The sequence below is a fragment of the Antedon mediterranea genome, chromosome 11 (genome assembly GCF_964355755.1).
Source record: "Antedon mediterranea chromosome 11, ecAntMedi1.1, whole genome shotgun sequence".
In the NCBI taxonomy this organism is placed as follows: Eukaryota; Metazoa; Echinodermata; class Crinoidea; order Comatulida; family Antedonidae; genus Antedon; species Antedon mediterranea.
This window is the reverse complement of record NC_092680.1, coordinates 17,909,137-17,935,150: the sequence shown is the minus strand read 5'-3', so window position 1 is coordinate 17,935,150 and position 26,014 is coordinate 17,909,137. Positions and strand designations below refer to the sequence as shown.

Below are 26,014 nucleotides of genomic sequence, written 5' to 3'. Positions count from 1 at the left end.
TCAGTTTTCTGGCATCCGGACAAGAACCAGTTTATTTGGCTAGACAAGAGTATTATCACTACATACAGCAAACATCACAATACAAATGGAACTGTAAACTGCTTTTACACATGCGCAATGTGTGCTTTCAAATGAGTTTTCAACAAATGCATATAACAATACAGATTTTTTAACAGTCTATCATTTTTACACTGGTAAACAATTGAGGTAAATGCTGATTGAGGAAAAAACAATTGACTGTTGTTGTTTTTTCCGGTATTCTAATTAATACATATCTTAATTATCGTATCTTATTTAAGCGTTTGTTTAATAAAGTCAACAACGATTTACAGAAAAAAAAACCCTGCTTGCCAGCATTACAGCAATAGCATATTGATAAATAATATGATATACGCTAAACATTAATGTAATTTTCTGACCCTTATGTTGTTTCCTCTACAGGACAAATTTGTGTTTCCACATAATAATTGGGTCTTGAAAACAGGTGCTTTATGTGATAAAAATTGTGATGTGCCCATATATGGACATGATGATTTCATATCACTGCCATATTTGGGCACATCACACTTTTGTTGTCAAACTAGTTTGATAGTGTGGACAGAGCTTTTGGTATAATGAATGCATTTTTTCAGAATAATGAAATAAAGGACGAATACAAAATAATAATAATTAGATTAATTTAACTATTGCATTAAGTGCAAACTAAACTAAATATTTGATTCATATGTACTTTTAAATGCAATAATTTAATTCAATCATCTATATTTTGCTCTTCCATTATTGATTAAATACATACATTGCACCAGCTGCTTTTCACATGCACTATTATGTTCTGTGCCTCATTAGAAAAACAACAATAATCGGTTTGGATTATCTACTTCGTCTCTAAACACTTTTAGATTGTTGACAGCTTCGATGAAGGACATTCAGTGAGTTTTAAAATTGTAATGCTGCAATTATATTCAAAACATTAGCAACATATTCCGCAGGTTGTAGAATCCTTCCGACTATACCTTACGAAATGCATTCAAAGATCAATACATATTTATTAAGCACATTTAATTTCAGAGTAATATATATAAAACTCTATTTCAGTTCAAACAAGTTTATACAAAAAAAAACAAAAACAAAAAAACATAAAAAACAATGCAAAAAGATAAGTTGCATTTATAGATATTCAAATTTAAGTGCTTGTCTGCACTATCAAACTTACTGTGACAAAAAATGTGATGTGTCCATATATGGACATGATGATGTCATATCACTACCATATATGGGCATGTCACACATTTGTTGTCAAACTAGTTTGATAGTATAGACAGAGCTTTAGGTTTACAATATTCCTGTGCGTGAGAAATGTTATTAAATACATGTTTTTTTTTTTCAAAATTATGGAACAATACGCAAAATACCAACAAGAAACAATTATTATCTGAGATGGAATTAACTATTTAACATATTTTTGGTTTACAGTTAACATATCCAACCTGGATATTATCTTTATATCATCTGCTATAATGTAACCCTCTATACGCAGCTATAGCAAGCAGCTATTAATTAGTCAATGTAACAAAGAAATTCATGTGCTCCTCCTAGCCTTCGGTTGTTGGTGCTACGGAACCTGCACCTTCCCTGTCACCAGCTTTTTTGGTTCCTGAAACGATGTCGTCAATTCTAAGCAGCAACATAGCAGTCTATAAAAAGAAATCATTTTAAATAATTTGCACAAATTTGCAATAGATTCAACTCATAAACATTCATTATTTAAATACCATGTATATGGTAAAGAATAAACATATTTGGGTTATAGTTTAAATTTTGTTTTTGTTTATACTGGGTAGCCTCTTCAGTAAAAAGATTTTTCTCATAGTGTGCCAAGTAAACAAAGATAAAAAACATCACCAATCTCGAAAACAAACCTATCTATTGCCAACACTCAAATAATCATGTGATCAGATAATATTTATGTATGATATCATAGATATTAGTCAATTTCTAAATTTAGTTTAATAGATACATTTTTTTATTTCTTTATTCTGATATAAAATCAATAGGATAAATACACAAAAAAGTACCGAGACGGCAAACTTATTTCCATTGTGGTCCATTATCAACACAGTGCCATCAATTACTATTCTGTTAATTATACAGGTAGTCTCGACCACAGTTCATGAATTCACCAAGCAAAAGGGTAGTATACTCTAGCAGCATTAATATATATATATATTGAGAAACAAATTAATGTTTCTTATGATGCGCTTACATATAATGAAATGATGTCATTAATACACAAACAAAATACAGTATATACAGTATATATTCACAAAATTGAGTTTTTAAATAAAATTCATGGTGTTGAAAAATTATGGAATGGGGATGGGATATGGAGAGATGGGGATGGGATATGGAGAGATGGGGGTGGGGTATGGAGAGATCTATTTTGTACATATCTCTCCAAAAATGTACTTCCATCCCTAAACCAGTCATAACAATATAACATTGGCAACGAAAGTACAAAATAGGTGGCGCTGTTGTATTTCAAAATCAATAGCATAAAAAAAAAAATTTCCAAAAAAGAACAGATTTTTACTGTGTACACGAAAAAAAAACTATTAAACGATAGTTAGTGCGTACTATTGCATGCCATGTGACCCACAATAGTCCAATCAAGTGGAATTTATTTAGGTGTTATATATATAATAATAAAAAAACATGACAATGTATACTGTACACATTGGATTATCATCCGTGAATTTATAATGATTTAGTTGGTTGTACAATCCGAATATACAGTGTCCATAACCAGTTAAACTATTGCAACCATATGCTACAAATATCAACTCATAATTTATTGATTTTCTTTTCCAGAAGCCATTTTATTTCGTTGCAAAATGTTTTCTACAAAATTACACAAAATATTCGCAGAACAAGTAGTTACGAAGAAGTCTAATTGGCAATGGATTACTTTTGACACGAATTGCTGTGACCTCCGCTAGGGTAGCGAGGTTACAGTGTTTAAGAGCGCGAGTCTGTCTGCAAATCGTTCAAGTAATATAATATGCATGAATGCTAGCTGAAGGATTGATTGCACTGTTTCTCGTTACATTGTTAACAGCTGTTCAGAGAGTTGTGATGAATTGGCTATATCTATGCAATGTGTGTTGTAGTGTAAGGCAACATTATTCTCTCTGCATTCAATACATTGTATGTATGCCATGAATATAATTACTGCATATAATATGCCATGAATATAATTACTGCATATAATATAACATGTTATAATTACTGCATATAATATAACATGTTATAATTACTGCATATAATATAACATGTTATAATTACTGCATATAATATAACATGTTATAATTACTGCATATAATATAACATGTTATAATTACTGCATATAATATAACATGTTATAATTACTGCATATAATATAACATGTTATAATTACTGCATATAATATAACATGTTATAATTACTGCATATAATATAACATGTTATAATTACTGCATATAATATAACATGTTATAATTACTGCATATAATATAACATGTTATAATTACTGCATATAATATAACATGTTTAACTTAACCCTTAACCCAATTAACCCATTGCATCATTTTCCTGAAATTTTAGATGTATATCATAATTCTTGAATATTGCAGTACACACAACATGTTTAACTTAACAGGTAACTCTTAAATAAATTACATTATGGTCCTGAAAAACAACAATTATATTTGGATATTATACAAATTAAATCTAAAATTGCTTAATTTTTTTTATTCCCGTTTATTTGTGACGGCCTATTATCTATTAAAAGGCACACTCTCTGTAGTGCATAGACTCTGAATTTGGGCATGTGATTTTTTGGTTGAGGTCACATTTGCGTAGCGCTACATATACGCGCCATTATGTGAAAACCTATGATTGTTATTGTCATTTTTCAACGAAACTTGACACAAATATAATTTACATCAAGGGCCAACTTCCTGGAACATAAAAATTGCATGTTCAACAAGGACTTACGAGCGCACACGCATTTGAAAATTAAAAGTGCGAAAAAAACGCACATTTAAGGCCATTTTGAAAATGTTAAAATCTCACAATTGTTTTTCCGTTGCGCAGGAGTCTTTTGTGCACCCCGCACATAATTAATTAGGAAGATCATATTTGCCATTGATTTCTGTTCTTCGGGGTATAGTAGTATCATAATTATAAAACAATAAACAACATGTCTATGTTACAATATAACGACACCAGACAAAAGGTTGATTGAGGTTGAGACATCAATACTAATTGAAAGATATACCATGACACACATAGTGGCTACTGATATAATATGCTCTCAATTTTTGTAGATTTGTTTTACATTTTTTTGATCGTCTATCTATCTATCTATCTCCTAAGTAAATGTAAACATGTTTCAAAAGACCACGGATTTGAGGGGGAGGGGAGAAGGATTTTACACCTGCATGATACTGGGGGGTGGAGGAAAGGAGGATGTTACTGCATAATTACATTAAATGAATGATACATAGGGGGCGGGGAAGGGGGAGGGGAGAGGACGGTTTCATTGCATCAGTACAATATAAATGATTGATGCTGGGAGGTAGGGTAAGTGAGGAGGGCTTTATACTTGCATCAGCAATAAACAATGTCATCTATATAGTGTTAAACAAGACTAAAAGACAAGAAATATGTGCGTCATTGCACAGACATATTGTATTAAAGCATGATCAACCAAGTCTGAACAGGAATGACGCAATTGGATCAACATTAATAGCTACTGTAATATATAAATCAAGTCAGTTTTGCACAATAAATTCTATTGAAATTGTTTGTTTCATCCACAGTAGACTCCTATTAATGGGGTGCCTGAAGGAGCAGACAAAGTGTCCCCTGAATGGGGGGGGGGGGGACAGTTAAAGGATAAATAGCACAATCAAAAAAGACCTTGAAACAGTACTAACCTCAATAGCTGTCTTAAAAGTCTGGGCTTTAACAGCATATGGGTCCCAAACACCATATTCATTCATGTCGACGATTGTTCCCTTTTCTCCATCAATTCCCCAAGTAGTGTTGCCTTCCTTGGCATGCTTCGCCCTCAGAGCTGTCAATGTACGGATCGTGTTGCTACCGCAGTTCTGAATTAGGGTTCGTGGAATCACCTCTAAAGCTGAGCTCACTGCACGATAAGGCCACTGCTGAACGCCTGTTATTGCTTTTGCCTTTTCGCTAAGAGCCTAAAAAACAAAAATATAATTATTTTAAGAATATAAAATATATGGCCATACATTAGCGCTACAGACAACTTCTATCCAGGGGACAACCCTATTAAGCCTGTTTTCCTGTCGACGTTATTCGACGCTATCGTTAACAAAAATCGGCGATCTTCAACGTAAACATAGAAATGTTAACGATTTACAGGAAAAGGGACTTTTTTAACTAACGATGACGATACAAAATGTCGGCGATTTACAGGAAAAGGTGTAATAATCGACGGTAATCGACGCTACTACAAGTCGCGATCGTTGACAATCGCAAGAGTTGAATCCAGTTCAACTCTAGCGATATCGCAACGCTAAAACGTAAGAACTGACCAATCATCATGGCGATACAGCACATGACGTCACATAATTGATGGCAAATTCTGCTGACTACATTTATTTTTGTTGCATCGCGGCGCGGTCAAAGCTAGGCCTAGCCTTCCCAAAGTTACTATAAAATGATGTTCCGGAAAGTAGGCGCGGGGATATTAGGTAGGTCAAAGTCTTTAGCCTAGTCCAAAATGCTATTTGGACTAGGATAGGCCTACTGAAAACGAAAAACCATCAGTATAGAGATATTAGTATGCCTAGGCCCACGTGTCCTACACTGTGAGCCTACTGCTAGAGGCAGGGGAGTCCTCTATTCATTTTTGCGCGTTAAGACGACGTCGAGAAAGAAGACCGGAGTTTCAACTCTAACGTTCAACGCTAGAAATCAAATGTTCGCGCTATCGTTAACATTTCAACTTGATCGTTTTCAAACGATCGTCGTTGAACTTTTAACGATTAACGATGATAGCGTCGACTAAAGCCTGTTTTCCTGTCGACGTTATTCGACGCTATCGTCGTTGATCGTTAACAGTTCAACGACGATCGTTTGAAAACGATCAAGTTGAAATGATAACGATAGCGAGTACCTTTTCCTGTAAATCGTTAACATTTCAATGTTTACGTAGAAGATCGCCGATTATTGTTAACGATAGCATCGAATAACGTCGACAGGAAAACAGGCTTTACGTCGACAGGAAAACAGGCTTTAAGGGGACACTTTGCTGAAACCTAAAGTGGTACCCTAAAATAGTTCTATACTAATAACTATACTCTCTTTATTATGGATGTTCTCTGAATAGAGGTTAGTTGCTATGTTGTGTTATAACATATACAGTCAACTCTCTCAATACCGAACACCTTTGGGCTACCCTTTGCAAAAAAGCCGTATACGAACGTATACGATTTACATACGTTTCGTTTATGTTTCGTATAGGAAGTCCACTTCGTATACGAAACGTATACGTCAATTCGGAAGTTCCTGCCTGCATAATAAACATATACGAACCGTATACGATCATTTATAAACAACTTCCTAATTATACGATCCGTATACGACGCGTGTATACAAACTACATCATATTACCAAGCGAAAAGGGACTGTCCCTCTTTTTACAAGACGACGATAGCGTACGTTTACGTTGGCAGCTAGCCAGGCGCATCTTGACTTCAATATTATTAATTAGTGTACAATTTGTTTGTTTTTTCAGTCAGTATATGTACATTAAATTCACTGTATAGTTCATAGTTTTCGCGAATAAAAAAAATTGGTGCTGTATTTTACGAGACGTTATTTTTGTATCAAGCATAAAAACCCAGGCCGTTCCGCCTTGTTTATCCCCTCTGCTATTTCTTTACCTTTGGTATGTTCCAATAATAAGTGAATCATACAAAATGTACTGTTATTAATTTGAAAGTGCTTTAATTAATATTAATGTACTTGGAAATAAATAAATAGATATTAAAGTGTGCCCGCAGTATAGTAAATTTAAAACGAGTAAGTAAAATCCATAAATTATGATTTAATACAAATGTAGAATACATGTGGCTCCCTATTATATATATGGAATGATCCAAATAAAATCGCCCAAAACGTGTGTACATGTACTCATGCCTGTGTTGTGTGTGCTGCATGCATAGATAACATAGATAGACACATAGATAACATGGATGCATCATATTTCAATCATTTTCAACCATCATCATTGTTGTTGTACCAACAGAATTTTTTGACTACGGGTTTTAACTCATCATTAAAAATTAAAAATGGGATGTAGTACAGTAGGCCAATAAATTAAAAATCGGATGTAGTTTAGGGAATAATTTCGCCAGTGTAGCATAGCAAAAAGCTATACATTTCTACAATTGTGTAGCAAAAAATAGGATAGAAAACTATGATTCTCGACTAAAAAATCAGTTTGATTCGCAATATTGCTAAACAAAATTTTAAAATGAAATTTTTCCCTGCAGTTATTACAGTATAGGCCGAAGTAGATAGTAAATTCGATGACTTCTAGCTAGCTAGCTATAGGCATATTGTAATTGTATAGATCGAACATACAGTATGCTACTGCAGATCTATGTATGTATTTTTTGTAATGACAATTTAAATGTTTTATTTAGCTCCTACGTACATTACTACTATTATAATTTATAAATGGCCTAGTTTGTTCGTATACGTCCCGTATACGATATTCTTTTCATGAATAAACAACGTATACGAACGTATGCTAAACGTATACGACGCCAACTCTTTGTGGAGCAACAGAGTGGAAATAATGTAAACAGTGAAATCGTATACGATCCGTATACGTCGTATACGGCTTTTTTGCAAAGGGTAGCCAAATACTATGTCTAGTTTTCCGGAAAGTCTGTTATTTTCCGGATAAGTCTGTTATTCGGAATGTGCTTTTAATGGTAAAAAGGAATTTGGGACCCTTTGGTCGGCAAGAAAAGTCTGGTATTAGGAGATTTTCTGGTTTTCAGAGAGTCTGGTATTTGTGAGAGTTGACTGTATTTCCCTATTGTTTTAGGAGATAGTATTCCCTGAATAGGGGTGGTGTAACTTTATTTGTAAGAGTCTACTTACATATGACACAGCCATTTCAACAGCGCCACCACCAGGGACAAGATAAGGTTCATGAACAACGTTACGAGCAACATTCATTGCATCCTGGAGGTTTCTTTCCACCTCATTTAGTATGTCTTTACTGGCACCTCTCAACATAATTGTACATGCCTTTGGGTTCTTGCACTCAGTTATAAAGGTAAAGTACCTGAACATAAACATTTTACAAAATTAATCAATAGAAATATATACAGAATCATTTCCATTCTTCAACAACTTCACAGCAAATGAAGAAGATATTACATTGAAGACATTAATTGTACATTGTTATAACTACGATTTGTAAGAAACCATTTTCTTATTCTAAGACACAATATGAACTATATTTTTTTTAAATGGATACAAATAGTACTTTTATAAAGTTGGAAAAACTCTCGAAAAAATCCGTCAAACAGCAACTAAAGCGGTTAGCGTTTTCTCCGAAATATTACAATGATTAATGTATAAGTTTAGAATCATAAAGTCAATCATGACTACGATAATGTATGTACATTTCTAACCAATTTAACCAAGAAACAAAAACTGTTACCTAATCTTTACTTTTGTAAGAAACCATTTTCTTATTTTAGGACACAATATGAACTATATTTTTTTTTAAATGGATAAAAATAGTTCTATCCTAGCTATAAATTTGTTAAAAGTATTGGTATAAATGTCAGGCTACTAGGTCGTGGGTTCAAATCCCAAGTAAATTTGTTTGTACAATGTACTGCATTCAGTAGGATAAATAAATGAAAAGCTTTGTAAAGCTCTATCTACATTATCAAACATTATGTGATGTGCCCATATATGGACATGATGATGTCATATCACTACCACACTTTGTTTGTCAAACTAGTTTGATAGTGTAGACAGGGCTTAATTAGTTAGTTGATCACATTTTGTTTCTTAAGATAAAAGTACTTACTCATCTCCTATTTTAGTAATTTCAAAAAGACCAGCTCCGGTACCTACATCTTCTTCTCTCAGTTCATCAGTACGATTGGCAATTGTTGCTCCACATGCTCTGTAGAAATGAAAAAGGAAAAACAAAGGATTACATTAAAGTACAGTAGTTTATGTCAACTGCTGCTTTTGCCGGATTTCTTTGATAGTTTTTCCAACTTTCGTAAATCCTTGATTGACACCAAGGTGACGTGGTAAACAAGGTTACTGAACTTTTGACAGCGGAGCAGAATTTGAATAAACTTGGGGCTTTTTGATAAAAAAAAATGTCATTGTTGGGTTAAACAATATCATCAGTGCAATGTACAATAGAACATGCTATACATCTTTATTAATTGGAAAAACACTTGAAAAAATCTATCAAACAAACTACTTAAAAAATTGTAAAACTATTTTTACGAAATATATAAATGATTAAATCAGAAGAAACCATGTCCTAATGTATAAGTTTAGAATCATAAAAGTCTGCAATGCAAATTAGAATGCGGCAGGCTTATAATTATATGGGGACTCTATTATACACTGGGTGGGTGAGATTATACCACATGTTGCATGGGTTTACCCCAGGGTGGATGAGACGATAACCCCAAGGTTGACGGATTAGTTTACCGAATAGTGGAATATTAATATTATAAAGACAGGTCAAATGGTTTGTGTAAAACTGTAAATTTGCTTTTGGTTGCATAATAATTAATATATTCATATAAATATTTATTGAAGTCTTCCTATGCAAATACCCAGTATGTCTAGAACAAACGCTAATAATAAATCATGAATATTTCATTATGTAATTTAATATGGCTTAGCCAACGGTCAGTTACAGCCATTAAACAACGGGTCACTAATGGCCATTTACTGCTTGTTATTCACATCGTGTCTGACGTAGTGTTATTGGCAAAAGACCTATATTAAATACTCAATCTTGCCATTTAGAAAGAACTAGAAATCACTTAATTCATTTTATGAATTTGAAACTGTTATCAATTTATCTCAACAAGAAGAATTTTTATGTGAATTGGTTTGCAAAATGTATGTACGTATCTTCAGTAGGTTTATTCACATCAATTCAAACAAAACTAAATTTCAATTTGCATAATAATGAACCAAGCAATCAATTATCAGAATAAGATAAAAAAAATTGATACTGAGATTGATAATCAATTTACATAAGAAAATATTTATGCAAATTTGTTATCTGAAATTTTGCATAAATAAAAACCAAAATTTAAATGAAAAAAAAAAACTTTATAAAATATATCATGCTCAACTAAAATCCACCCACTAAGGTAAAACCAGAAACTTTCACAACATGAAACTTTGGCAAATTATTTACACTACAGCGGCCATTACATTGGCTGCCAGTCAATGGGTTTTTGGTTGAATTTTACCATTTATCTTGTCTTGAGAAAACATTTTTTTCCTCTTTTTTTTTAACGGAAGGGATTAACTTTATTAAACTAAAAAATAGCCTATTCAAAGTCTGATTTAATTAATCTTCATGTTTTTGGGGGACAATACTTTGTCTTAAAATGTTCTATATAAAGCATACTATTAAATAGAATTCGTGGGTTGAGTTATTTTAAAAGTCACAACATGATGACTCCAATAGTTTTTTATTTAAAAGAAAAACAAATATATATTAGTAAAATGATTTAAAAATAAAGAAAAAAAGTTGTTTTCTATTCTAACTAATTGGTAATAATACTACAGTACATAAAAAATATATTTACAAAAGATTTCTTTATAAATGCTTTTTTTTTTAAATTTCCATTTTCAATAGGCCGTTTATCCACCATAAGCAGTATCATGCCTAGAGACAATAAACAGCATGTAGTATTCTATCTTCTAACAGCAACCATCATCATATGGGATACTGTATAGAGTCTCTTGATACTATACGGTAGCCTTTAGTTATGCCAGCCAGTTGTTTGGCTAACAATGGGCCGTGAAATATTTAAAAACATTTTTAACAGTTTTTTACTAATTTACTCTACCAGTACGAATTGAATAGCAGGGCTCAAAACTCATTCTAGCAAACCGGCAATTGGCTAGTAGATTTTTCATAATATTCAGTTAAAAATTAACTAATAATTTATTTGCTGGCTGTATATTTGAACACAATTTTATTTATATCAGTCATAGTAAACCTTATTTGTCCATCATAAAAATAGCAGAAATGTGTTTAGAAAACTGGAAGAATTAAACAAATGTCATCATTAATTAAATAAATTGTTTATTCCCATTATACATATCCACGATATTTTTAATTAGCTTGATTGATTGGCATGACGACGTTATTGTAGTTGAAACTCTGAAAATTGTATTTGAAGATTTATATGTTAAATCCTGTTACACATAAAGGCTAGACAATGACGATCACTACAAATGTTAATAAATGGCAATGCTTGCCAAGTATTGTACTTGCTTTGTTTTTTAGCGTGATACCGTCCACAATTTTTAAGTTTTTGTCCTGATTTTGTGGGTGTTAATAGGTATATACTTGCAGAACATGCCTATTGATTTTCAGGTAAATTTATCTATTGGTCACGTCACTTCAAATAATGTTTTTCCTGATATATTTTGCCAAGTACTTCACTCAGTTTCCGAGTGCTTTCTTTGTTTTTTATCGTCATATGTATTTTGGGATTTCCTACATAGCTTTTCTTCCAACATTTTCTTCCCAAGTGTATCCTAGCCATTTGATTGGTTCACTTTGTAACATTTAAAAAATTGTATTTGATTTATTTCAACACCATTCAGAAAGAAAAAGCACAGACAAAAGCAAAACAAAAAAGTATTTTTTTTATTGTTTCTGTGATAAATCTCTATTACTAAAAGGGATCCGGAGCAGTCAGAATTATTAGGATTTTCAAATGAGGCTCTCTACAGACCGAAGGTAGCTAGCAGTACCTACCCAGATGAACAACAGGGGCTGATGGCCAAGTACACTGGGTCCTTAAGCCAGATGTATACTAGTTTTAAGCCCTGTGAAGACTTTTTCTACCACCATGGTCAGGGAGAGTCTAGAACCTGCGCTGATTGTATTTTATAATTCGCGGATCCCTGCCTTGACCGGTTAGCCACTCGCTCTGAGCATACAAGTATATGTTGTTAGGTGAATAAGGTGGGTATGCCAAGTGCGAGCTATGGGTAGGTGAGAAAGCAATCCCTGACACTACTATTCTCTCGCAATCAATGTGACAAACAAAATATAATCTTTAAAATTACCTGGCAATTCTGTTATTGTCTGATTTCCTTACACGTCTAATGGCAGAGATTCCCGCTTTAATCAAGAAATGCTGAGCCAAATCTGTAAGAAAATAAATCAAAAGATTATCAGGTGACCACAAAATCTATGAGTAGGTCGAAAGACCTTTAAACGGAATCCTATTTACAAATAGAACAAATATAAATAGGTTTATTCATGGAATCATAATGTGAAAATAATCTGTCAAATGAAATATTTAAGAGAATTACAAGTCAAATACTGATGCTCCCACCCTCCCACAAATAATGTTTACATAAAAGGAAAGGGCTAAAACAACTAAAGATATATTCTGCCCCAAAAACATGAAGATTAATGAAAAAATGAAGATTACTATAAATAGATTTTTAATAGGCTATTTTGATTAAAGTTTTTCACTTCTGTAGAAAATCAAATAAAAAAAATAATGTTCTCACTTATAAAAAGACAAAATATCTCATTGAAAAACCCATTGACAATGTTTTTTCTTCAGGTAAATAATTTTTTTTCTCAATTTTTGGTCAAAGTGAATAAACTAAAGTGACATTAAAATAGCATATTCAAAAAAAAATAAACTTTTTATCTTTAACAGCTATGTTAAAGAATAACCTACCTAGTGTTAAAAAAAAAATACTCAGAAATACTTCAACACAAAATGAATAATAAAAGAGCAATATTTATTTCTAAAGGACTTGGTTGATTTAGCATTATAAAAACATTTCTTAAAATGTTCTATATAAAGCACAGAGTAACTAGAATTCGTAGGATGAGCTGTTTTAAAAGTCACATAACAGTAACACGATGACAGCGTTACAGATTATTTCAAAGAAAAACAATTAAAATCAAACACATACTCAGTTAACAGCTGAATAAGCATCTTGAATTAACACATAATACGGAATAAACAGGTAATGCAATATGAATCCAATATTTAATACTATCTAAAACATTCATCGGTTTACATAAACACAAAATACCAATTGATTATGAATCATAAAATTCCCACTATTTAATTTCCTAACCTACTTTATTATTAACCTTCACATAAAGGTGGGTGCAGGAGTTATAAATATGCCACATACAAATAACATTGAATTTGCCGTCTTTTATTCTTGTAAAAATTGAACTGCATTGATTTAAGTTAAAACGGTAAAAGACATGATACAAAAAATGATAAAACGTGAACAATCATTGTTGGTTTTATTTGATTTCCACAAATAATACATAATATATTTCTTATAAATAATAAAATAATTAGTTAAGTATAAATATGGTTGGTGGTTAAAATAAGTCTAATAAAATAAACTTTTAAGCAGAGGCCACCATTAAAAAAATAGAAACAATTAGGCCTATACTAAGGTTATAGTACAATAATTAATTAGATAAATGAAATCAATAAGTAAATAAATAAAATAAAAGGTAGAGTGGTTTATAACACAAATCTTCTTCAGTGGCTGTATATGTCATATTATTATTAAAATACATATGTAAGCAGGAAAACAAAAAAATTTAAATATTACATTAACAACAAAAGCCTTGGTAACATTTGCATGAATGCCCTAGACCACTATGAATGAAATGCATGTAACTGTGGGGATCAAGCATGGCATGGGAGGGGTACGTTTTTGGTGGGGTAATGGGGTATTGTAATGGGATGGCTTTATAAACTACATTTGGAAACCACTTTACAGAGGGTAAAGAAGTAACTGTGCAGGCTCTACGTTGTGTATCTTTGCTGTATTAAATGTATACAATCTGTTGCAAATATAAGAACAAATATTAATTTAGAATTTACCTGAAATTCCTTTCTCTGTAAAAATCAAGTCAGGTTTTAATGCAATCACCTCATTACATATCTTCTCAATATACTCTTCTTCCAATTGCAAGATTTGATTGAAATCAGTCTCGCTACTCAGCTCGATATTGGTCTGAAAAATAGGTATAGCATTCAAGGTATTATAACAAAATGGGTATAGCATTAAAGATATTTATAACAAAATTTGTTAACTAACTTTTGTTTAAATGACGCACCACAGCTATCAAGTCAAAAGGGCATTTGGCGCCTATGTTTCTGCATGTGCGAACAATGACTTTTTACTAAACAGTAGCACAGTCATGAAAACAAACGCTATTGATTAGTTAAAGAATTCACATTACTGGTTTACTAGTATTTCCAATAACTTAGCTCCCCGACACAAAGCTAAAATAATCATCATGTCAGCAAGAACAGTCGCACTTTGCTGATCACTAATGACAAATGAGTTTACATACCTGTGATTCTCCTTTCTTAAATTCTAAATTGCAATCAAGAAGTACAATTCGTGGATTTTGTATTTTTCTTTTCATCTTCGGATGGACTACATCTTTGTTAAGCATCACACCTGTTAGAAGTTTGGAATCTTCAATAGTACCACCTGGAATCTATAAGAATATGTAAATGTAAATATTTTGAAAAAAATATATTTAGCAATCATATTAAACAACATTGTTTCTTCAAAAAAGTTTTCTTTTCTTCTTTGTCTACACTATCAAACTTTATGTCAAAAAAAAATGTGGTGTACAGATACATGGACATGATAATGTCATATCACTACCACATTTGAGCACATTACAACAAACTAGTTTGATAGTGCAGACAGAGTTTTAGAAATCTTATTTTACGGAGGGCAGCAGACATGTGAATTAAAGAAAGAATATTTATATAGCACTAGATTATTTGGGGAAAAGGGATAGACAGAGGATGAAACATTTGAACACGTTGAAGGTGTGTGGCGCAGTGTGTTGGACATTGGCCTGATGACTGATCATGAGTTCGAATCCAATGATTGTTGCATTGCTTGTATCATTAGACACTTCATTTACATCTGTCTCACATAGATATAGAAATGGGTACCTAGTAAGGTCAAAACACAACATTTATTGCAGCATGGTTTTATACGTGTTTGATCTAAACATGACCGGGGTACTAATATGAAGCACTTAAATGCTTTCTGCATTAAGTGCTGTATAAGAACCAGTATTACTAATTTGCTCTTAATACCAACATAATCATTTTACATGAAAACATTTGTGCGGGATTAGAGACAAAAACGTAAGCACATCGCAACATAATCATTTTACATGAAAACATTTGTGCGGGATTAGAGACAAAAACGTAAGCACATCGCAACATAATCATTTTACATGAAAACATTTGTGAGTGCAAGATTTGAAAGGAAAGCACATCAATACCTTTTCTACTTTTGCGTAACGTTTGATGTCTATTTCTGTAAAGCCATTCTCTTCAACCATCACTGTCTTGACGGCCTTCAGTGCTATACTACATGCTAATGCACCCCTAAAACATGAACAAATTATTCAATGAAACACCACAATCTATTTTGGTTTTTAATTACTCTCACTTCTGCTTAGTGTGGGAATACACATTTACAATGAATTCTTCCAATAAAACAATAAAAATTAATTTATGAAAACCTTTATAAATTAAATGGATGTCCCCATCACTGGAGTGCTCATTGTGGAAATGACATTCAAACTGTGTGATAACACACAGTCAAACGCTGCACAATGATCAATGGTTCCAGCAATGGAGGTATATTACTGTTACACACTAATGACTCAAGCACTTCCGATTGAACAACATGAGTGTTGCTGGGCACAAGAGCAAGGACAGGCATCAGTTTAAAACTCATGGTCTGGCCTTGTTCTACAAGCCCCAGAAGTGGATCTAAGGAGTGTGTTATGATAGATAATGACAGTACAGTCAGGGGGAAAAATGGTAAAGGCTTCCTACTTTCTAGGGAGTTTATGTGTGTTATCAGTCTGAAAACTCTGTAGCATGACCACAGTGCTGATTTTGCCATTTCCCTCTAACTGTTATATACATGGGCAGATTGATAGTTTGTACTAGGAGAATATCATTTCCCTCTGTCTACAATCCGAAACAAAAGCTGTCACTGTATATATTTTTTTTCAGTTTTCATATACAGTCGACTCCGCCTAAGTCGAATTCGCGTAAGTCGAAAAATCGAATTTTTAGGAAAGTCCCAATTCTTTCCTATACATTACTGTGTAATTTTTATTTGTAAGTCGAATTTTTCTAGGTCGAAATTCGTCTAAGTCGACGTCTTTTTGCGGTCCAAATACACACATTCTTTAGTGATTTATATCGTATAAGTCGAAGTCACAAATTACGAGGCAACAACGCGCTAAAAAAGCCGATGAAACGTACGTAATTCGTTAAACAAACGACAGAGGGGATAATGTGGGACCATATCGGTTCTCTCAAGCAGGTTGTATAGTATAGGCGGCGTCCTACAACTCGCGCTCTAGTGTATAGTGTATGAGTTGTTTCAGAGTTGAGAACTTGAGCGGCGTTTTGTGGGTACCTATTTTGTGCTAGACAGATGGCAATAAAAAATGGATACCAATTTCGAATAAGAACCGAAATGTATTTATTATACGTTTTTGTATTGTTTCGGGCTTAAACCATAAAGAAAAAACATTGCCGATAAAGAGGCTTAGCATTTATTAGGCCTAGTAGCTAGCTAGCTAAGCAAACTCAATTCAAGAAGGCTCATCGCGTGGGCCGCGATCGCGACAGGGCAGGGTCCACTAGGCCTAGCCATAGCGCGGCTAGTAAGTGAACCTAGGCCTAGCATTTTTTTTTTGCAAATCTGTAAGTCGAAGTTCGCGTAATTCGAATTTTTATACCGGTCCCATTAGATTCAACTTAGGCGGAGACGACTATACATAATTTAGTAAATACAGTTTAATTTAAACATCAAAAATATACAATCGGTTCTTGCAATTAAGGGTAGTAAAGGAAACACAATAAAATCATGTCTCTGTTTTTAATGGAAGCCCTCCTTTGGAACACTATCGAGAGGACAGGTTTTTGGTGAAGCAAATTAGGATAAAAATATATTTTTAAGACTACATTCAATCCCCACCCTAACTTTATTAAGAGACCACTTTCATGTGAAACAGATGAGGAGAAATATATGTTTTAACACTACAGTTAACCGTATTAAGGGAACACTTTTGGGTCCCAAAGATGTCCCCTTAATATTGATTCTATTGTATGTATATAATGACATACTCAATTGTATTAAAGTTACGGATGTAATCAAATGGGTAATCATACCCCGAAGGTAGACGTGAATGAATTACCGATTTATTATCAAACTTACCATTTGTTGACGAATTTAGTTCCTACGGCACTTTGGATTATTTTCAGCATTTCCTCATCATTGTTAATATCAATCTTTTTGCTTAAAAAAAACAAACCAATTTGATCAATGTGAACACACTATGTGAATTAAATCATGCATGCATTTTTATTATTGTTAGAATAAATATACCAATACAGAACATTAACAAACACATTTAAAAAACTATTTACAATTATCATTTTTCTAGTATATAAAATAAAAAAATTATATTATCTACAAAGTAACTTAGATCATTAAAGATTCACTTAATATGTAAACATTTAATAAGGCAAATCTATTTTTATCCAAACATATTTAGGCAGCTTAGGTAATGGATTACCTACTAATATACAAATTGACAGACTTTAACAACACTAAAATCATAATGTTCAATTATCTGAATGATCTCCCCAGGCCCTAGGCAATCTGTAATTTGCATAGAGATGGAATGCACAGTATAAAATGTCTACACTATCAAACTTTATGTGACAAAAAAATGTTATGTCTATGCTCACGCTAACTATTCGCGTTTTCACAAATTGCAATTGGAGTTGTCATTTTGCGAAAAAAAATGTTACATCATTCGCAAAAATAATTTTTCCTTAAAAACTCAAACTTCGTCCGCCTACCTAGGCGTCAATATTAAAGTTTTATGTAAATCACAACGACTTCGCCAGCCTGTAATAAGTGACAGCGATGTAGCGTTACTTGCCATCAACAACGTTTTTTTCGCATCACTCAAATAAATTAAAACGAGTTTTCCGCTAGGAGGCCATTAATTGTACAAGACAACAACTTACATATTTATTTGACGTATCTACTAAAATACTTGGGTATTTCACTAACTACAATATTTGGGTATTTCACTAACTACAATATTTGGGTATATCACTACTACAATATTTGGGTATATCACTACTACAATATTTGGGTATATCACTACTACAATATTTGGGTATATCACTACTACAATATTTGGGTATATCACTACTACAATATTTGGGTATATCACTACTACAATATTTGGGTATATCACTACCATATTTGGGCACATCACACTTTTTTTGTCAAACTAGTTTGATAGTGTAGACAGTGCTTAAGAAAGCTGTTGGCTTAGTAACTTACGATTGTTCCTTCATTATCTTTAGCATGTCTTCCATAGCCAGCTTGTAGGCGTCGATGATTAGCGTTGGATGCATCTTCTGAGTCAAGAATGGCTCAGCCACTGCCATCATTTCACCAGCTAAAAATAAGTAAAATTAAGGTAACACAATATTATGTATTATGCTAAAATATAACAATACATGTGCCTCATAACCTACAAATTGAAACGAACTAAAAAAAAAGTTTTTTTTGCAGTAAAAAATGTAGCTGCTGCAGTTACTGCAGCAGCTACATTATTGGCATGGTGCCAAGAAACAGTTGTCCCCATCACTGGAGTGCTCATTGTGGAAATGACATTCAAACTGTGTGATAACACACAGTCAAACGCTGCACAATGATCAATGGTTCCAGCAATGGAGGTATATTACTGTTACACACTAATGACTCAAGCACTTCCGATTGAACAACACGAGTGTTGCTGGGCACAAGAGCAAGGACAGGCATCAGTTTAAAACTCATGGTCTGGCCTTGTTCTACAAGCCCCAGAAGTGGATCTAAGGAGTATGTTGTTATGATAGAAAACTACCATTTAATGACAGTACAGTCAGGGAAAAAATGGCAAAAGGCTTCCTACTTTCTAGGAGATTTATAATAATTGTTACTGATAATCTATATTGCTTTGACAACATTTGTAAAATGACCACAGTTCTGATTTTGCTATTTTTCCCCTTACTGAGTAGACGATAGATAAACACTACATCAACTAGTCCCAATAATGAATGGAGGGGGAGGGGGGGGGTGTACTCTGACAATATACGTGAGCATAGATTAATCTTTTTTATTGTTTCCTCCTGCCTACCATCCCAAAAGGAAATCTTCAGTCTATCAAAGTCAATACTTATGGTTTTGAAAGGCTTGTTTAAACCATAAGATGGATTGCAATGACACTTTACACATGTACACAGGGATCCTGTTGAGGTTTGGCTATGTTAAAATGCATACCTAAAATGATAACTGATGTTGTGCCATCTCCAACTTCCTCGTCTTGTGTCCGACTAATTTCAATCATGGACTTCGCAGCCGGATGTTGAACAGTTATCTGAACGGTAAAATTTAGAAATTGTTTTATAGTTTATGTTAAATTATGTATTTTCCCCATGAAAAAAATTATTTGTAAACATTATTTGTTGAATATGTCATTTTAATGTCATATAATAGTTATCCACTTTGATCAAAAAATTTAAATAAAAAAAAAACACTGTAGAGTAGAAGAATTTAACCATTTATTTTGTCGTTTTATAAGTGAAAACATCAGCGTTTTTTTCTACGAAAGTTATTAAAACTACAAAATAACCTATTCAAAGCCCGATTTTTTAAAATTAATCTTCATTTTTTGTTTTTGAGAGACAATACATCTTTAAGTTGAGTCAAGTGGCATTGATTTTGCAATTATTAAAATTGCTCAGAATAAATTATACCCAGAAATGGTGATTGTAGTCTATAAGTGTCACATGCCTGGATAAACCGACATTAGCCAGGTAAGCAGGAACAAAAGTCAATACTGGGACTATGCCCAGGGATATGTCTGTTTGTGAAATCAGACATAAAGTAGGGGGCGTGATTAAACTAAAAGTGGGATTATACCAAAGGATATACAGTAATTGTAAATATGTAATGTTACCTCTCTTAAGATGGCATTACCATCATTTGTCATCACTATACCACCCATAGGATCCATCAACATCTAGAAAATACAAATAAAATAAAAATAAATTTATAGTATATTTCTATTTGACAAAATTTACATTTCAGAAAGTAAAACAACAAAAGTAATCAAACCTTTTTCCAACTATATAGAAAGGGTTTCATATAGAAAACACAATGTATTTGTGAATTGTAATGAGAAAGGCTATTCAAATCAGGATGAGAACATTGCAAGAGTGAGAATGGACAGGTTCTCTAGACAGTGTTATGTTTCTCTAAAAAGGTAATAGAACTTGACCCCATTTCTTGATTATTGTTTGTTTTTAAGCCCACCGATCCCAAATCTCTAACTGAATATATAAGTCCACCCAAAAGGTGAACTGGATATAAACGGCCCCTAAATTTGATATAAAGCTCTGTCTACACTACACTGTCTACTATATCAAATTAGTTTGACAAAAAAAAGTGATGTGCCCAAATATGGTAGTGGGCATCATCATGTCAATATATGGGCACATCACATTTTTCTAAACAAAGCTTAAGCCTACCCACAAGTTGTATATAAAAGCACACACCCATTAAACAGTGTTTTGTATGTACAAGAAACTACAAAAAAAGTCCTTGGCGCACAATAACCAATATTTGAATTGTTGAACGTCAAACTACCCTCCTCATGGATGTAATTCAAATAAAACGCACTGAATAACCGACATGAATATTAATTGAAACCAATAAACCAATCAATGAGGCGTCAATAAACTGCAGGTCGGTGTTATTCAACAGATATAATTTCTTACTTGTTGTATAATGATGTTTGTACACTGGAGCACGTTGTTTTAAGGGTAAGTAGCCTTTTATTTGCTGGTGGTACGATTGTTTGATTAGACCATGAATGTCGTCGTATATTTTGACATGTCTGATTTGTGGCTTAAACTACACATGGAATTCACTATGAAATCCAAGATATACAAGAAAATATATGCCATTGGAAAGGGACCCTGATTCGTTTGCAATTTTAAAAGGGTACACCGGGAATTTAAGAGAAAAAAAACCCTAAAACTTGAGTGTTGCTGAAAGGTCAAAGAGATCATCTTCTAAAAAGACAGACATTGGATTAGCTAACACTTGCACTTCCAAAATAATGTGACCATAACATTGTCGTTTAACAATAAACTGGTTGGAATTTACATACTTATTCTCTTATATATAGATAACCATTATAATACTATTTAAATGAAATTTTTTTGATATTCCATGATGCAACATATTAGCACTTGGATACTTTTTGAGTTCATGGTTGTTTTTAGGAAAATAGGTCCTTTTTTTTGGTGGAATTCTTTAACTTCCAGGTCAACATTTACTGTAATAGCCAACCTTCTGTAATATTACCTAGCCATCCTCTCACCCATCCTAGGCCTAGAGAACCATATCACTATTAGTAAAAACACAAGCATTTATTATGTATTTTTAGCCTTTAATTAATAAAATTCTATTATTTCTTTAAGGTGTACCATATTCATAATAAGAAGGTATACTACAGCACAGTAGTACAACTTATGTTGAGTAGTTAAAATTGGAAACAGCCCAATCAAGACACGGTTTAAAATTGCACTCATTCAAGTTGCAAAAACTAATATTATAATTTTGACATTTATTTGTATTGGATTACTTACCCAAAACCAGTCATCATTGAAACAAATTATATTCCAAGATGTCGTCATGCCTGATAGGATGCATAGCGAGTGAACACGTTATGAAGAGTGACCAATATAAAACAGGTAAACTATTTTCTAAATTTTAAATAGACCATCACTCAGTAATTATACTCTTTTTTTATACTGAGGTATTCAGAAAATAGTGTCAGTAGGGTAGCATAAAGAATGCTACTCTATTATTGGTACAGTACAGTAAAGCTCTATCTACACTATCAAACTAGTTTGACAAAAAAAATGTGATATGCCCAAATATGGTAGTGATATGACATCATGTCCATTTATGGGCACATCACATTTTGTTGTCACATAAAGTTTGATAGTGTAGACAGAGGTTAATAATTCTTAAATCAAATGTTCAAGACCATCACTTTCTTAGACAGGAATATACATTAATGTTGTAGTCACTATATTATCCTAAAACTGAAAATAAAAGCATTTCTTAGCAAATCAGTGGCTTGACTACAGTAATTAGTTACATTATATAATACATTATCCCTTGCAATTTTGCATTACCACAGGCTTGTAAAAGTATAATATTGGAAGAATTTATGAAAGCATTGCTATTTAAGCGAGCAGAAAAAAATTGTGAATAAAAATACATTAAACTATAGAGGGCACTATTAAAAACCATCATACTGATCTGTGTTTATAGACTAACACGTTCTGACGTACAGCAACAATATCACTTGCTACTTTGGAACGACCGAAGCGTTCAATAACGCTTAAGCCATTGACGAGTAACAAGGGATGTCACATGGTATTGTGACGTCAACATTGTGATTCTCGATTAGAAATTTAAATCTTTTGTTAACAAATAAAATAAATACAAATTTTTGCATATCAAAAATAGTTAAAAGGAAAAAAAAGATGGCAGAAGACAACTCAAAATACTGAAAACTCCCAGAATTATCGGGAGAGTCGAGTGGTCTGAAAACACGCTAAAAATACTGTATGATTAGCGCGCATGACTCGTCATAAGCATAGACTAAATAAAAGAAATGGTATACTAAACTAGTCACAGCTTGTGGTCATACAACCTTGAATAATTTTATAAATGCTGTAACCATTGTACTGCAATATATTTGTTTAAATAAATCAACACATGTTTTTGCAAATAGCAATCTTCTTTTAAGAAACTAAATGGGGGGGGGGGGGGGAAAGAGACCAAACAGTGGGGAAAATAAACTTTGGACTCGAACTTGTAAGACAACAGGAAAAAGGCCATGACATAGAGGGGAACCGTTCGCGAGCAGAGTTTGCGATAGCTCTGGCAACTAGTTTTCATTGATTCTAATGTAGGACCCCTCTAGCGATGAGTTTAGCATCCAGTATAGCTAAAATACCTACTAAAATTCTGCGATAAATAGTGACATGGGACGAGCCAGGGACTTAAACTAGTAAGGCCAAATAAAAAAACATACTTGTTAAGCGTCAGCGCCCGCTCCTGATTATCCAGCCGCCTCTCTTTTTTTTTTTTTTTTTTTTTTACCCATATACAACGGAAAGTTCAGCGGCCCGGCCCAGCTCCAGAGTAGGGCTCGAAATTCACGCTAGCAAACTAGCATTTTGCTAGTAGATTCTTCATAATTGCTAGTTAAAAATTTCAAAACTAGCAAATGTTTGTTAGGCTAGTGTAATTTTTTGAAAAATACGTACTTTTTTATCTTAGCCAACGCTAGCCGCCGATCGCTCTATGTCGACAACGGCAATTTGGTGAAAACAATTGTTTCATTTACACGCCGCCGATTTACGTCAAGGAAACGCGAATAGCACCGTGAATCATGTAATGTGGTAAACAGCAGGCTTTTTCCCCAACACATTAAATCATGTGCATTTAGTACGTCGCTGAGGATTACATCATCAGTCACGTGATTACAGAATACGCGATTATCAATTTAGGGAATTAACGAAATAAATATTTTGCCTACAATGTGGTCGAAGCGCGTTTTTATATAGGTTCGTAAATAGGAAACACCCCATACATAATGGACTCTACCAATTTTGTTTACGATGATCTCGCGCTCGAGATCGGCACACCACGAGGTCCTGTTGGGCGATGGGTTTCCATTCCTGGTTTACCTGTGGAATAATTACATACACTTTTTGCATCACAACTTTAAATACTGATTTACACAGCAATTGGCAAAGGATTCATCAAAGAAGAATGAATACGTTGAATAAAAATTCACTTAAGAAATGCTGTAAGCTGTTTTCAAACTATAAATCAGCCCACTACTACTATTTAGTATTATTGAGACCAAATCATGCTTCTCGCGATAGGGAATTTCCTGGATAGATGAGTCGAGTGAGTGAGGCGGGGGTAGCAGCTTGGACGGATTAGTTAGCCTAGGGCCTATAATTTCGCTTGGTGGCATTTAAATTCAATGTTTTAATTACGTCTGGATATAAACAATACAAAACTCAATTTTGTCATAGGCAATAATATTTCATACATAGTCAATTTTGTTCTGTTTCGCATTTTAAAAGTTTGACGTTTCGTCCTAAAAAAAAGTGGGCCAAAACGTCCACCGCGCAAAAATATACCTCCATAAAAATTTAAAAAAAAAAAAAAAAACCGTCCCCCCGCCCCTGAAAATTTATGAGGGTGTGACGCTTAACAAGTATATTTTTTTATTTGGCCTAATTTCCCGTATTTTCGCACACTTGTGCTACCAGTTCTACGAAAATATACCCGTAAATGAAATGAAAAAAAAATCTTCTGACCTTCATCATGGACCTTGGTCCAAGACATGTTCGAATGACATCAGCAATGGCCTGCAATTAAAAAGAAATTTATATTAACCTAAACTACAAATTAATCATTTAATTTAATTAAAAAATATGATTTAAATGTATTTTAAAGAATAGAGGGAAAATAAGATAACACAAATAAATAAATATATATATTTAGTATAGTAAAATGCATTTGAAATGCAGTTAAAAGGTTATTTGTCTGACACACCCTACAAACCCACCGAATCATTAACAATAATGTAATGTTGATCACAATTTGAAAATGTACAGAATAGTACGGAAAACAGGCTTCTTGTCATGGCAGTTTCGTAGCCTAAAAAATCTACAGACAGAAAGTAACTTTACAAACAAAAATGTTATTAATGATTGTTTTATTTAGGCCTAATTATAAACTAAAAGGCCCTATTATAGGGGCATAATTAATGGCCTCCGGGATATTTATAACTAAATAAAATCAGTTTCTTAAAAAAGATAATAAATCAAACCTGGGGTTAAATATGGGACGAACTGACTTTTTTTTGTTGGATTCACGTCGTCGGTATTTCAATAAATCGTTCTCATTCATGAAAATCGGGATGAACATTTTGTAAATAAAATCATAATGCAACTATAAATTATTAAACAGTAATTAATTATCATTATGCGTCGATTAAATTCAACTAGGCCTATGCCTAGAAGTGTAAATTTTTAAAATAATTAAAATGGAATCTTCCAGAACAAATCGTCCTAGGCCTATCATCATCGACTTAGCAACAGAAAAAAGGCAGCATGATACACACCTTCGCCGCACCGACATTTCCAAGCTGAACCTTTCGGCCACTTTCACGCTTCGTGTTTTGATCTGAAAAATATAGAAAGTAAAATTACAAATCGACTATATTATATGTGATTTATAAATGATATACATATATAGTCAAATACATACTTAATACAACAATTGGGGCACCGCCTCGCATCATTTTGATGAATGTTTTTAATCAAGTTATACACACAATTTCATCGGCTAAACACGCTGTTTCTATTGGTGTTGTCCAGACGTCTTCACAGCATTTTGCTTTGCACATGTCTCAATATGATGACGACCAGAGCCAACGACTACGTTTTGT

At 33.1% G+C, this 26,014-nt stretch overlaps 1 protein-coding gene and 2 non-coding genes across 3 annotated transcripts; all 3 read right to left on the bottom strand.

Moving 5' to 3' along the window:
- On the bottom strand, positions 1-25,929 carry LOC140062667 (T-complex protein 1 subunit gamma-like). Its single transcript, XM_072108973.1, has 15 exons — positions 25,834-25,929; positions 25,688-25,749; positions 24,879-24,929; positions 20,417-20,479; positions 19,738-19,834; positions 18,757-18,874; positions 17,611-17,691; positions 15,650-15,755; positions 14,690-14,839; positions 14,214-14,346; positions 12,403-12,484; positions 9,137-9,235; positions 8,191-8,377; positions 4,977-5,249; positions 1-1,694 (listed from the first exon to the last, which is right to left on the bottom strand). Exons 1-15 carry the CDS (start codon positions 25,865-25,867, stop codon positions 1,593-1,595), a joined length of 1,638 nt encoding a protein of 545 aa, XP_071965074.1. The 5' UTR covers positions 25,868-25,929; the 3' UTR covers positions 1-1,592.
- Positions 15,909-16,159, bottom strand: LOC140063291 (small nucleolar RNA SNORA53). Its single transcript, XR_011847611.1, has one exon. It is a non-coding gene; the product is annotated as a small nucleolar RNA SNORA53 (small nucleolar RNA).
- On the bottom strand, positions 19,053-19,303 carry LOC140063293 (small nucleolar RNA SNORA53). The gene has a single exon (XR_011847612.1). It is a non-coding gene; the product is annotated as a small nucleolar RNA SNORA53 (small nucleolar RNA).
- Positions 25,930-26,014: the final 85 nt, after the last annotated feature.